Source organism: Rhincodon typus, chromosome 2 (genome assembly GCF_021869965.1).
Source record: "Rhincodon typus isolate 14 chromosome 2, sRhiTyp1.1, whole genome shotgun sequence".
NCBI classification, from domain to species: domain Eukaryota; kingdom Metazoa; phylum Chordata; class Chondrichthyes; order Orectolobiformes; family Rhincodontidae; genus Rhincodon; species Rhincodon typus.
Window position 1 is genome coordinate 148,035,649 of NC_063333.1, and position 15,689 is coordinate 148,051,337.

The 15,689-nt window shown below is 39.8% G+C and overlaps 1 protein-coding gene across 1 annotated transcript in view; it reads left to right on the plus strand.

Moving 5' to 3' along the window:
• Positions 1-15,689, plus strand: part of LOC109917775 (cadherin-12-like) — a 200,075-nt gene that overhangs the window by 177,819 nt on the left and 6,567 nt on the right. Inside the window, exon 9 of the mRNA XM_048609263.1 lies at positions 14,093-14,344. Coding sequence (XP_048465220.1) covers positions 14,093-14,344 — 252 coding nt within the window. The remainder of the gene's footprint in view (positions 1-14,092; positions 14,345-15,689) is intronic.

The window sequence follows — 15,689 nt, forward strand, 5'->3', positions numbered from 1 at the left end:
TTGGTCCAGACCCGAAACGTCAGCTTTCCTGCTCCTCTGATGCTGCTTGGCCTGCTGCGTTTATCCAGCTCTACACCTTGTTATCTCAGATTCTCCAGCATCGGCAGTTCGCACTATTTCTTTCAATTTTATCATAGTGGTTTGCTCATCCCCTGTTAGAAATCCTCTGTTGGTTTAGCCACAAACTTTTTTTGAAATGGTTAATTGAGAGTCTCCACAAAATGAAACAAGCACACAACAACCAAAATAAATTAGCCTGTAATTCAGCTGCTCCACTCCTGAAGTTTGTGAGATTCATAAATGGAGGAAATAACAGGTAATTATATTCTGTTATGATCCTAGCTCATGGTAATCTTGGCTGAGCCAGTTCCTAGAATGAAACATGCCTTGAAACGTCATATGTTTAGTTTCTAGGGTTAGTTAGTTAGCATGGTGGTTACTCACTGAGGCATATTCACATGAAGTAGCAAATATTCTTTAAAAAACAGGACAGATTTGATTACACACGACAACTAGTTCAAAAGCAAATAATAGCTATCCATATATTGAACTCAGTTGGCAAAATCTATAACACACAGCAAAACAAAACTCAACCATTTGTTTTCGATTTAGAGACTCAAGTCGAGAGAAATCACACCCTACTCTCATTGAACATACTTTCTCTTCATCATGTACCGTGGAGACAGTTTAATTTGTTATTTCCAGATCTACTGACATGAATTTTCCACAAACATGAGAACCTAAACCTTTTCAGTTCTGATAAGCTCCAGATTTCTAACCAAATTCTCAAAGTTTAGAAGCTCTACTAACTAAACCCTTCTACTGAGGTAATTTACTCCCTGAACTACCCTGAAATTCTTTTAGAATGGGAACTAACTTTGCTTTTTTACTCAACTCTGAGGCTTTTTGAACTGAATAAATACAACTTGCACCCATTTTTTATTTTTCAACTGAAATCAAACAAATGGCCTTACATATTTACCTTACCTATTAAAAATACAACGGTATAAACATCTTTCTATTCACACCACAGGTATCCATTGTCAACTGCTTTCTGACAAAATGCTGGAGATAATCACCATTCTGGAAGGACTATCTAACCTTGTCATTTTTTTAAAAGGGAAACTCATCAGGGAAGCAACCATCAATCATCTGTCACTATTATGAAATTCAAATTCCAAAAATGATATATTTATGTATCACACCTTTCATCATGATTCAAACATAAAAAATTATTTTGAGCCCTATGAGGCTGCTCTGGTATAAAGGAGTCTATCCTATTCACATTCACTTTGTAAAGTCTTCTTAGAATCATAGATGTTCCAACAATATCATGTCTCATCCTTTGAAACTCCAATGTTACAGGCCCAATCTTTCCTGGTCAGAGAACACCCTCATCCTAAGAATCAAGTGAACTTTGTCTGAACTCCTTCTTATATCCATACTTAGGTAAGGGGACAGAAACTGGATATTGACTCCAGATGTGATGTTGATTGCCCTGTACAAGTGTAACAAGACGCCCCTACTTGTATGTTCCATTTTCCTTGCAAAACAAAACCTATAATGTTCCATTAGCCTTCCTGTGCCTGCACACTAACTTTTGTGATGCCAGGAAACCCAGGCCCCTCTGAACCCCAGAGTTTGGGAATCACTGTACATTTAAATAATATCCTACTTCTCTATTTGTTTGACCAAAGATGACAATTATACGTTTTTGACATTACACTCTAGTTCCACTTTTTAGCACATTTTTTTAACCTGCCTATATTCACTTGCAACCTCTTCAAATCTTCTTCACAACATGCTTTCTTACCTGTCTTTGTGTTATCAGCTAATTTAGCAATCACACTTTTAGTCTATTCATCTGAGTCATTGCTATAGATTGTAAACAGTTGAGGTCCTAAGATTAAAGTGGCACTCCATTAATTATAGTTTACTCATTTGAAAATAATTCATTTATACCTACTGTCTGTTTCTTGTTAAGCTAATCAATCCTATCCCAATCTAATATGTGATCCGCTACACCATAAGCTCAAAATTTTTGCAGTAACATTTGATGTGATACCTTTGTAATTCCAAGTACAACATATTTCCAGATACCCCTCTGTATGCTTTGCTTGCTATTTCTTCAAAAAAATACTTTTACTATAACATTAATTCCCCTTCACGAAGCCAAATTGCTTTTTCCTGATTGTGTTAAGATTTTCAAAGTACTGACGTACAATCTTCTCAGTAATAGATTCTTACATTTTCTCAATGATAGATGTTAGGATAATCAGCTTACAGTTTCCTTTTTTGTGTATCTGTCCCCTCTTGAATGCAGGAGTTGCATTTGTTGTTTTCCAATCTGTTAGAATCTTTACAGATGCAGAATCTAGGGAGTTCTGAAAAATTGTGTTTTTGAATATTGTTAAACCGGAAGTCAAAAGATTCTTGCAAAGCAAGTGGTGAAGATTATTGGGAGTAAGTAAGAGTATGGAATTGACGTTACAATCTGATAAGTTACTTTTTAAAAATATCTTCATGGAATCTGGGTGTTGCAGGCTAGGCCAGCATTTATTCCCCATCATACATTACCCTGGGGAAAGTGGTGGTGAGCTGCATTCTTGAACCGCTGCAATTGATGATGTGTAACAGAGCTGTTATAGTCATAGTTATAGAGATAAACAGCGCGAAAAAAGGCCCTTCAGCCCAGCACCGAGTAATTCCATCCACCTCTACCACTTTATCTGGCAGTTCGTTCCATATGTGCACCACCATCTGTGTGAAAAAGTTGCCCCTCAGGTCCTTTTTAAATCTTAATGCGCTCACCTTAAACCTATGCCCCTCTCGTTTTAGGAAGGAGTTCAAGGATTTTGCCCGACCCATTGTGAATGAACAATGATAAAGTTATTTGGAGTGTGAGGATATTCACAGTGGCGGTAGCAGAGTAGGCTCAAGGAGCCAAGTGGCTTACTCATGCTGTTCACTCATTTGTTTGAATCAATGTTTGCTTGTAACCAACATATGATTGAGCCATGAAATATAAGCACATGAAATTGCATGGGAACCTAAGGGAATACACTTGTAGAGGCGATAGTGATCAAGCCAGTGAATGGGACAATCTGGATTCCTTTAGGGTGATTTAAATGGAGCTATGACTCCTTTGCTTAAAGGGGTGTCTGCTGATCCAGATAAATGCACTAGGAACTAACAACGACATTTTTCAAAATAGATTGTTGGCCAACTGGCGAATCATGACACACTTTTCATTTCCACGATACTTCACTTTTTGTGCACATTGAATACTCCTGTCTGTATTCTGTCATTGATAAACGCCACCGATCATTGTGCCATAATCCTCTTCCAGCTCGCTTTGTAAAACAGAAACTTAATGATAAAGATAACAAGGTGTGGAGCTGGATGAACACAGCAGGCCAAGCAGCATCAGAGGAGCAGGAAAGCTGACATTTCGGGCCTAGACTCTTCTTCAGAAAATTTCTTACTTACCTAACATAGAAAGTTGGGGGAAACTGGGGATGTACGTGAACTAATTGTTTAATGACTTCAAATCAACAGCAATATTCATGTGTTAAAAGTTTATCAGCGGTCAGCTCTGATTCAGTAGACAGCACCTCACCTCGTGAATCTGAAGGTTGGGCGATCAAGACCACTTTTGAGCCCATAGTCTTTGACTGGCACTGTAATGCAGGACTGAGGGTATGCTGCACTGTTGATGGTGCCATTTTTCAGAAGACGAGTTAAACTGATAACTCATCCAACTCCACAAGTGAATTTCCAAAAATAACATGGCACTTTGTGAAAAGGGGAAGGTGTTCGGTCCAACAATTATCCTTCAGCAACCATCATTGAAACAATTTCATTACTCATTTTTTTCTCATTACCATTTGTAAAGCTAAATTGGTTATCCTGTTGCCTGATCTTGACATTGACAGCATTGAGAAATGTTACTTCTTTGGCTGTAAAACAGGGAAGTGTAGTAAAGCCACTGTGTTAACATAAGAATATAAGAACATAAGAACTAGGAGCAGGAGTAGGCCATCCGGCCCCTCGAGCCTGACCCGCCATTTAATAAGATCATGGCTGATCTTTTTGAGACTCAGCTCCACTTAACCGCCCACTCACCATAACCCTTAATTCCTTTACTGTTCAAAAATTTATGTAGCCTTGCCTTAAACACATTCGGCGAGGTAGCTTCAACCGCTTCACTCGGCAGGGAATTCCACAGATTCACAACCCTTTGGATGAAGAAGTTCCTCCTGACCTCAGTCCTACATCTGCTTCCCTTTATTTTGAGGCGATGCCCTCTAGTCCTAGTTTCACCTGTTAGTGGAAACAACGCCCCTGCCTCCACCTTATCTATTCCCTTCATAATCGTATATGTTTCTATAAGATCTCCCCTCATTCTTCTGAATTCCAATGAGTATAATCCCAGTCTACTCAGTCTGTCCTCATAATCCAACCCTCTCAACTCTGGAATCAACCGAGTGAATCTCCTCTGCACCCCCTCCAGTGCTAATATATCTCTTCTCAAGTAAGGAGAACAAAACTGCACACAGTACTCCAGGTATGGCCTCACCAGGACCCTATACAGCTGCAGCATAGCCTCCCTGTTTTTAAACTCCATCCCTCGAGCAATGGCGGACAAAATTTCATTTGCCTTTTTAATCACCCGCTGCACCTGCAATCCCACCTTCAGCGATTCATGCACAAGGACACCGAAGTCCCTCTGCACAGCAGCGTGCTGCAATAAAATAAACCACACTTCTGTTCCAAATAGTTTCCAATTCACCTCCCCATTCAGCCAGAGTTCAGAGTCAATATCCCTCTTAAGTGGAAATTGAACAAAAGTAACACATAGAATATTGGCTTTCTGTTGTTGGAATCAAACCCTTAACAATGAGCAGTCACTTTGGATGGTGATGGGAAACCTTTATTTATCTTTTATGGTACAGTACTCAATCAACTACAAAAGAATCTTGTGCTTATGTAGCACAGTTAAAGTATCCCAAGATCATTCACAGGAACAGTTATTCAGAAATATTTGACACTGTGCCATTAAATGAGATATTGAGAGGTGATCAGAAGTTTGGTGGCGGTAAAGAAGATTTGAAATCACATTTTAAAGAAGCAGAGGGATGCAGGCATTTAAGATGGGAATTTCGGTACCCAGCAGCAGCTGAAGAGACAGGGGTAACAATGGTGAGGAAGTAAAAACAACAAGGCTTAAGAGGCCAGAATGCAAAGAACGCAGAGATCTCACAGGGTTGTGGTGTCAGAGATTATAGAAGCCCTACAGTGTGGAAGCAGGCCATTCAGCCCATCGAGTCCACACCAACCTTCCAAAGAGTATCCCATCCAGACTCATACCCCTACTTTATCTTGTAATCCCACATATCTAACCCACCTAGCCTGCACATCCCTAGACACTATGAACAATTTAGCATGGCCAATCCACCTAACCTGCACAACTTTGGACTCTGGGAGGAAACCACTGTACCCAGAGGAAACTCACGCTAATACGGGGAGAATGTGTAAACTCCACACAGTCACCTGAGGGTGGAACCAAACCCAGGACCCTGGTGCTGTGAGGCAGCAGTGCTAACCACTGAGCCTACCTACAGAGTTAGGCAGTTGTGAGACCATAAAGGGAGTTGGAAACCAGAGTGGGGTCTTTAATAGAGGCCAAAGAAGCTCCCATGTAACCCAGTGAGCACAGTTGGAGATGGGTGAATGGAACTTGGTTCAAGTTACAATAATCTTTGGATGACCCCAAATTTATGAAGTGTAGAAAATGAGATATTTGCAATTGGAAATCCTTATTTTTTATTCATACATGTCGTAGGCTGGGTGGGGATTTATTGTTTGTGCCTAGTTGCCCCTTGGGAAGGTGGGGGTGAGCTGCCTTCTTGAACCACTGCAGTCCATGTGCTGTGGGTGACTCACAATGCCCTTGTGGAGGAAATTCCAGGATTCTGACCCAGCGACACTGAAGGAATGGTGATATATTTCTAAGTCAGGATGGTGTGTGGCTTGGAGGGGAACTTTCAGGTGGTGGTGTTCCCATGTGTCCGATGCCTTTACCTTTCTAGAGACACAGAGTGATGGAATTTTAGAGTCTTACAGCATGGAAACAGACCTTTCAGTCCCCTTCGTCCATGCCGACTAAGTTTCCAAACTGAACTAGCCCCACTTGCCTGCATTTGGCCATATCCCTCTAAACCTTTCCTATTCATGTACCTGCCCAAATGTCTTTTAAATATTGTAACAATGCCTGCATCCAGCACTTCCTCTGAAAGTTCATTCCACATACAAACCATTCTCTCTATGAAAAGTTGCTCCTCAGGCCCCTTTTAAATCCTTCTCCTCTCACTTTAAGAATATGCCCCTCTGGTGTTGAACTCACCCACCTCAGGGAAAAGATCTTTGCTATTCACTTTATCTATGCCTGTCATGATTTTATAAACCTCTATAAGGTCACCACTCAATCTCCTGTGCTCCAGTGAAAAGGTCCCAACCTACTCAGCCTCTTCTTATAACTCAAACCCTCCAGTCTCGGCGATATCTTGGTAAATTTTTTCTGAACCCTCTCCAATTAATAATATCCTTCCACAGCAGGGTGACCAGAACTGTACACAGTACTCCAAGACTGGCCTCACTAACATCCCATACAACCTCAACATGAAATCTCAACTCCCATACTCCATGGTCTCAGCAATGAAGGCAAGTGTGCTAAATGCCTTCTTAACCACCCTGTCTACCTGTGATGTAACTTTGAAAGAACTATGTTCCTTAAACCCTAGATTTCTCTGTTTGATTACACTGCCAGAGTTCTACCATTAACGGTTGAAGTCCTGCCCTTGTCTGTTTTCCTAAAATGAAATACCTTGCGTTTATCCAAATTAAACTCCATCTGCCATTCCTCAGCTGACTGACTCAATTGATCAAGATCCCTTTGTAATCTTAGATAACCTTCTCCATTGTTGACCATATCACCAATATTACTGCCATCCATGAACTTGCTAACCCATTGAACCTAAATTTTCATCCAAATTGTTTATATAAATGACAAACAAAAGTGGGCCAATCCCTGCGGAGAACCATTTGTTACAGGCCTCTAGCCTGAAATGCAACCGTCCACCACCACCTTCTGACTCCTACTGTCAAACCAATTTTGTACTCAATCAGCAAGCTCATGGGTATGAATGGTGCTGTGTTGAGAACCTTGGTGAATTTCTGCAGTGCATCTTGGAGATGGTACATGCTGCTGCTACTGAGAATCAATGATTGAGAGAGCAAGTATCTACGGATGTGATGCCAGTCAAGTGGACTGCTTTGTTCTGGATGGTGTCAAGCTTCTTGAGTGGTGTTGGAGCCTCACACATCCAGGCAAGTGGGGAGTATTCCATCACACTCCTGACTTGTACCTTGTAGATGGTGGATAGGCTTTGGAGAGTCAGAAGGTGAGTTACTGACTGCAGCATTCTCAGTGTCTGACCTTTTCTTGAAACTACAGCATTTATACGGCACATAGAGTCAGTTTCTGCTCAATGGCAACTCCCAGTTGTGATTGAATAATCAAGAATAGACAAGACTCATGGTAACAAACCTTACGACTCAAGATTCTTCAGCCTCTTTGAACTGACAGTGACAATCCCAAATGATCATTTCTTATTGAGGAGCCTGTAAGTCCTTCCAAAATATCCATCAATACTGCTTCTGAATGGAAGTTTCAGGTTGTGAAATCCATCTTACCTTCGTTCTCTTTAATACTTTGAAAATCACCGACTGAGTGGCGCAACTCATGGAATCCAAGCCGCTAAATATTTGTGCGTTTACACGTTGCTCGTTTGGGCCACATGTTGAAAGACATTGTTCTATTCAGTTGATTTCAGATGATATTTGTTGATCATTCCTCTTTCATTATTGCTAACTGGAACACTTAGCTAGCAGTCTGATAAAATGCTTGTGCTTTGAAACCGATTTTGCAACATTAGTGATTTTAGAAGGGTCATTAACCTCATAAAATAACTGAGAGAAGTTGTTTTGCAATTGTATCAGAATTAATCATACAAATTACATCAAAGTGTGTGATATGACCATTTATATTGGGGGGATGATTGCAGTCCTGCAGGAGGCCTGAAGGAACCTTTCATAACCTCAGAACCTTCTCCTACTTCCAAACCAGTATGGTAGTTTTTCAACTGTAGTCTTTATCGTACAGTACAGTAGACAAAAAACCAGAGCCAAATTATGCATAGCAAGATCCAACAGGCAACAGCATCTGATAATGGCTGAGAAATCTGAATGGCAGATGAAGCAGATACAAAATGGTATGTCCTCTTACAAGATATTGACCTGAGTCTTGCAGCTCAGAGGTTAAACTGATGCCCCACCTGCAGTACTGAGCATTGGCCTTGTTTGTTAAAACTATAAAACCTCAGATATGAAGTAGTCACCCGAGACAGATTACTTTATAGGATCTGAGGTAGAGAACACTTGTAGGAAGGCCCTGGAGTGTGTACTGATTGTAACAAGGGTCAACCAGGTGGACCTCGTGGAATATGAGTTCCCTGATTGGGGCTGTTAATCTGGTCCAATCAGGGAGCCCTGGCTGACGGATATAAACAGGAGTGTCAGAGGTTCTGTTCACTCTGAGAGCTGGCTCTGAGGGAAGGACTCTCCATGTGTAAATAAAGGGTGACTTGGTGATGGGGTACCGAGTTATTTCAAAAGGAGATAGGGAGAGGTGAGCTGGATGGATGGGGGAGGCCGTATGGACTGTAAGTGAGGGGCTAGGAGCAGGGAAAGACTGGTATGGAATGGTAACTGTTGTGGAGGCAGGAGGGCCATGCATACGTCTAGTAACTGCACCGTAATACTGAAAGTGAATGAAGAAAAAACTGAAAGAACTGTGCATGCTGGAAATCTGACACAAAAACAGAAATTTCTAGAAAGTCTCAACCAGTCTGTCAGCATCTGTGGAGAGAAATCAGGATGTTGCTGGGAATGGAAGATTTGAGTTATAAAAATAGCTTGGATAGGCTGGGACTTTTTCCACTGGAAGGTTGAGGCGTGACCTTATAGAGGTTTATAAAATCATGAGGGGCATAGATTAGGTGAATGGCGGGTGTCTTTTCCCTAAGGTAGGGAGTTCAAAACTAGGGAGTGTATTTTTAAGGTGTGAGGAGAAAGATTTAAAAAGGACATGAGGGACAACATTTTTACACAGAGAGTGTGTGGAATGAACTTCTGGAGGAACTGGTGGAAGCAGGGACAGTTACAACATTTAAAATACATTTGGATAAGCAGATGAATAGGAAAGGTTTGGAGGGATATAGCCAAATGCAGGCAGGTGAGATTAGTTTAGTTTGGAAATATGGTTGGCGTGGACTAGTTGGATTGAATGGCCTGTTTCCATGTGAAATTACTCTAAGAGTCTACGTGCCAGACTGAATGAAAGTGAATAGTTTGTTTCATTGGCAACCGCTGACTGTCCCTTTAAAGATTGCTGATGTTCTGCCAGTTTCTTTCAAATTTGATGAGAGGATCAAAAACAGTCCTCATTTCACCAATTTGCACATTCAGAAGGATCTCATGCTTATTTAAAGCAGTTGTCGTCCTGGGGCAGATGGGGCTGGAAATATAATACTCTGAAGTTGGTTGCTCTGAACCAATTAATTTTTATTCCTAACACCGTAATGACAATGATCGTTATCTCTCTGAAAATCTTCCCAGTGATGTTGATTAAGAATACATGGTAATACTATGTGTGGAGTGCTACGCACAGTGTTAGTCTCATTATTTAGTAAAGGATGCAAATATATTAGAATTGGTTCAGGGAAGATTTACTAAATTAATACTGGAAGGGGTGGGTTGTCTGCTGAGGAAGGGATGGACAGGCTAAACTTGTGTCCTCTGCAGTTTAGAAATTGCTGGAAAAAGCTCAGCAGGTCTGGCAGCATCCATGGAGAAAAACAGAGTTAACATTTCACGTCCAGTCACTCTTCATCAGAATAGATCCTATAGAGTCTTGACAAAGCGGATATGGAGAGTATATTTCCTCTTATGGGAGATTCTAGAACTGGGGGTAAAAAAAAACAGAAATTGCTGGAAAAACTCAGCAGGTCTGACAACAGCCATGGAGAGAAAGCAGACTTGACATTTCAGGTCTTGTTCTGATGAAGGGTCACTGTACCCTCCTGAGGCTTTTCAGCAATTTCTGTTTTTGTTTCAGATTCCCAGCATCTGCAGTCTTTTTTTCTGTTTAGTCTGGGGTGGGGGTGGGGGATGGAGAGAGCAGGGGGCTGGGGGTGGGGGTAAGGTGGTTCGTGTCACTGTTTAAATATAATGTCTTGCCATTGAAGACAGAGATGAGGAGAATTTTTTTCTCACAGGGAGATTGTGAGTCTTTGGAACTCTCTTCCTCTCAAAAAGCAATGGAAACATTGTCTTTGAATATTTTCCCAGGCAGACACAGCCCAATAAGCAAAGGGGTGTAAGATTATTAGGGCTAAACAGAAGCATGGAGTAATCAGATCAGCAGTGAACCTATTGAATAGCCAGACAGGCTCAAGGGTCACTCTTACTCAGGATTCATTTTTCTGTATGTAGACTTAATCAACTGGGCATTGCTATTCTCCTTCAAACAATTCACAGATATTCACTGAAAAGGGTAGCAAAGTCCTTGATTTAACTTATCACATGACAGTACAGCCGTCTCTCAATATTGCACTAAACAGTCAACCTGTGTTCAGTGTTGGAAATTTCTTTTGGCTGAAGAGCCTTTGAATAAAGTTGTCTAAAATTTGAAAAAAAAAGCCATTGGGACTCAAAAAGTAAAAAGAAAATCAGCAGTACTAAACCAAATACTGAACCATTGCCAAGTCACTGGTAGAATGCTTGACTTGCACATGTAAGATAAAAATGCTTATGTTTCATTTATGATGTTAAAAAAAATCAAAGTTATCATAAAGCTAACTGAATTATCACATACTTTAAAAAATATCAATTTTGTCACTAAAGTCATCTTTAAAACAAACTTTAATTTTTTAGGCATAGATATAAACATTTTATTTGGCAATTCACTGTTGACATAAAAATAGCTTTAATAGTGCCTTTCAGAGTAATTTTCATCTCAGTTATATCAGAAACACTAATGATTGCAAACATTAGATGTATTTCTCAGACCAATGCCATTACCTATGGCCATGGTGTAACTATACGAATCAAGCAGGTTTTTTTCAAACATGATTTTTTTTTGGTCACTCATGAATGTGGGCATCTCTGTCTGGGCCAGCATTTACCTGTCCGTTCCTAGTTGCCTTTGAGAAGGTGGTGGCGAGCTATCCATTTGAACTTGCTGTCCACATGCTGTAGGTTGACCCACAATACTGTAAGGGAGGGATTCCAGGATTTTGACTCAGCAACAGTGAAAGCGCAGTAATATATTTCCAAGTCAGGATGTTGAGTGGCTTGGAGGAAGACTGGCATGTGATGGTGTTCCCATGTATCTGTCCTTCTGGATGGAAGTGGTTGTAGGTTTGGAAGGTGTTGACCAAGGAGCCTTGGTGAATTTCTGCAGTGCACCTTGTAGATGGCACACACTGCTGCTACTGAGAGTCGCTGGTGGAGAGAGTGGATGATTGTAGATGTGATGCTTTTCCTGGATGGTGTCACATCCTTGAGTGCCATTGGAGCTGCACCCATCCAGGCGAGTGGAGAGTATTTGGTCACGCACAGACAACCAAAGCAGAAATTGCTGGAAAAGCTCAGCAGGTCTGGCAGCAGCTGTGGAAAGAAATCAGAGTTAACATTTCGGGTGTTCTAAGGAAGGGTCGCTTGACCCAAAGTGTTAGCCCTGATTTCTTTCCACAGATGCTTCCAGAACTGTTCAGCTTTTCCAGCAGTTTCTGCTTCTGTTTCTGATTTACAGCATCCATAGTTCTTTCAGTTTTTATTTAGTATTCTTTCACACTCTTGTCTTATGCCTTAGATGGTTAAGGAAGTTAATTTTGTCATTAATACAGCTATTTGAAGTGTAGTGTAATGATTTATCTTCCATCCCCACAGTAAAAGTATGGCTCTTACTCTCCTTGAATTTATTTTAAAAGCCTTTTCATGTTGAGGAGTTTCAATTGGAAAGGTTGGGAGCTACACATGCAATGTTAAAGAGCCCCAAGTGGCTTGGGAACCCAGGCTATCACCTTTTGCTGACTCTGGAGCAGCCTTAATACTCATGACATCCTGACTCAGAGGTGAGAATACTACCACAAAATCATGATTCACATTGATAAGCACAGTCAAAAATATTGGTTAGAACAGTTTCAAAGGGCTCCTTAAGTTGACCTTTGGGTGATTTTTATCATAGTTTAAGCACGTCATTGCCAATTCAATATTATTTCTCATTTAAATCTTTGAGCTCCCTCTCCCTAAGACAGTCCTGTAGACGACGGTAATGAGTCTTAATCAGATATTAACAAATTGTGATAGTCTTCAAAAGACAAAACGATGCATCTTTGTTGAATCATGTCTTAACGAACTGTTCATAGCAGACCATGATTTGTTGCTACATTTGACTGACTTTCTGCTACTCCTTTACCTTCTGACATTTAACTTATTTAACCAACAGCAAAGGTGAAACTTTTCCAATTAATAATTTTCAGCTTATGAATTAGTAACAGCAAAATATTATTATCAATATTATTACTGAATGTCAACTGTTTCATAAACAGCTCAGTTGAATTTAAAGAGGTTGTATGAGAGTAGCAAGATAAGAAATGTGAAGGGTTACATAATATGTACAATGTAGCTGCAAATTGGGTGATTTCCTCACCAAAACTAATCAAGGTGGAATAAGTAATTACTTCTATAGTGCCTGGTGTTTCCTGTGCTGAATCTCTTCACAGAAATTAACTTATGAAAGAACTGTGTGACAGTAAATGTATTCAAAGTTAAAATCATATCGAAAAAATATTCAGAGCTGCAAAGGCATCTCTTTTACAATTGTTATGCAAATACATGTTTCTGCAATTGAAATAATATTGTATACTGGCTCAATCTGTTCAGGCAATTTACTCTGTTCTCTTGCAGTGTGTTTTCAAGAGGAAAGGGCAAATTTTGTCTGTGCAGTGCCTACATATGAGCCATGACCAATAATTTTATAATATCTTCTTAACTGTTGCAGCTCCTGCAGCTGCCATGTTACTCAGTATCTCAAGAGTCAAGTATGCAACAAAGATAGGATTAAAACATTTATTGTAACCTGCAAAGAAATGATCTCTTATATGGCTTATTTTATGAGATTTTTCCCAACCCTTCCTGTAAAATTTGTAAATCAAACTAATAATTAAGACTTATTGAGCAATGCGAATTAATAAGTTGTTGCAGGCAAAAACTTCACTGGAGTAAAAATATACTGTAATAAATTTTAATGTTACCCTTTTCTCCCAGAGCTGGTCTGCACTCATGAAAAGATTAATGTATTGAAAGAATCATTTGCTATAGTTGTCTTACAGTAATCACCAGAAATAAGCAGTCACATTTAACTGCATTCAGGCTTTGTTAATCTTTTGCTGCTTTACAAATGAATGTTTGAAACCATTACTTTAAAGCACTAAGAGATAGACAATAAAGGGACATTCCTTGTGGAGGACTGGAATGTAATAATGGACTTAAAAACCTGTAATGTCTTATCTGTGTCTTCACACCATTTGTCATTTCACTGCTCTGCAGTTATCTTGAGCTTGTATAAAAATACCTTGCACAGGCTTATTGCAGATTCTAATGCTCAGCGATTACTAGAAATCCACAATAGTACAATAGACTTGCCTTACACCACTTGAAGAATTGTAAAAAGCCTCACACAACATTGCACTATTATGGTTAGTTAAATGGTTCAGGACAGCATCTCACCAGCATGTGCTCAGGAACAACAAAGAGCAGGCGATAAATGTTGGCTTTGTCATTGACACCCGTGTCCTGTGATTGACTCTTGAAAGAAATAAATGTGTTACAAGATTGTAAGTGTTTGTTATAACAGTTCAATATGTGCACCTTATTTTTTACTTGTATCATGTTTGTAACATCACAGACAACACTGCTGGAATCTTACCCAAGAGAAATGATTACAGTCGCAGGCAGCTAGAGCTCTATTTCCTTCCAGTGGTGGTCTCAGACAGTGGTTATCCTGTACAAAGCAGCACAAACACATTGACTATTCGAGTCTGCAGATGTGATGTGGATGGTACCATCTTATCCTGCAATGTAGAGGCAATCTTTTTGCCAGTGGGTTTGAGTACAGAAGCGCTGATAGCAATCCTGCTCTGCATCATTATACTTCTCGGTGAGTTGAGCTCTGTGTCATGTTGTTACATTGGGTGCCTAATTATTTACCATTACACTTTGTCAAAAATTGAAAGGGTTTCTCGATTACCTGTAAGTTTGGTAAGTTATTATTAAAACACCATTAGACATTGTGTTTCTTAGGTTTAGTCAGTTGTATATTGATACAGATCCTATCTAAAGTTTAGTGTTCCCATGGAAACTAAAGGTGGGATGCGGAATTGTTTGCCACTATAGCAGCCAAGGCCAAAACATTAGATGTTTCCAAGAAGGAGTTAAATATAACTTTTAGGGCTAAAGAGATCAAAGGGTCAGGGGAGAAAGTGGAACAGGGAACTGAGTCGGAGCATCGGAAACTGAGAATTAACCTTACAGAGGTTTATAAAATCTTGAGGCGCATAGATACAGTGAATAGCCAAGGTCTTTTTCCCAGGGTGGGGGAGTCCACAATGAGAGGGCATAGCTTTAAGGTGAGAGGGGAAAGATTTAAAAAGGCCTCAGGGGCAACTTTCTCATGCAGAGGGTGGTACGTGTATGGAATGAGCTACCAGAGGAGGTGGTGGAGGCTGGTACAATTACAACATTTAAACGGCATCTAAATGGATATATGAATAGGAAGAGTTTAAAGGGATATAGGCCAAATGCTGGCAAAAGGAACTGAATTAGTTTAGGATATCTAGTTGTCATGGACGAATTGGACTGAAGGGCTTGTTTCAGTACAGTAGAACTCCATGACTCTATGCATTCCAGCTAAAATGAAAAATAGGAATGCCAATAAATCCTCTTGCTGGAACTTTCTGAATCTTTCTGAGGAACAGGATGAGTGCTCACCATGGAAACATTTATAACATTTGTTTCTTCACATTCATCTGGAAAAGTGTTTCCTTAGAAATAAATACTCAAACGTCTATGCTAAAATATAGATCATTTCAGGAATTTACCAATAGAACCAAGAAATTGCTACTAATTTTATCATACAAACCTTTTAGATTGTTGTGAAGCTGTCATTTTTTTATCAATGACTTTTGTGGAAATTTAAACAAACAATAATATTTCTATTGTTACAACAAAAACAGGGAAATTTGCTTCATCCTTTGATACTCTGAATTGAATTCATATTTAATATTTATGTATATATATGACTATGTACATATATAAATAAATATATTTTATATACTTGCATTCAGTGAACCGCTTTTAAAGAGAGGTGATTGTCATGAGAATTTAAAATTTCTGACACTGTCTCTACAAGTTCAGTGGATTGAAGGAACAGAATACATAAATGACCTGTGTGTTACCAGACAACAAGGTGCAGGGCTGGATGAACACAGCAGGCCAAGCAGCAT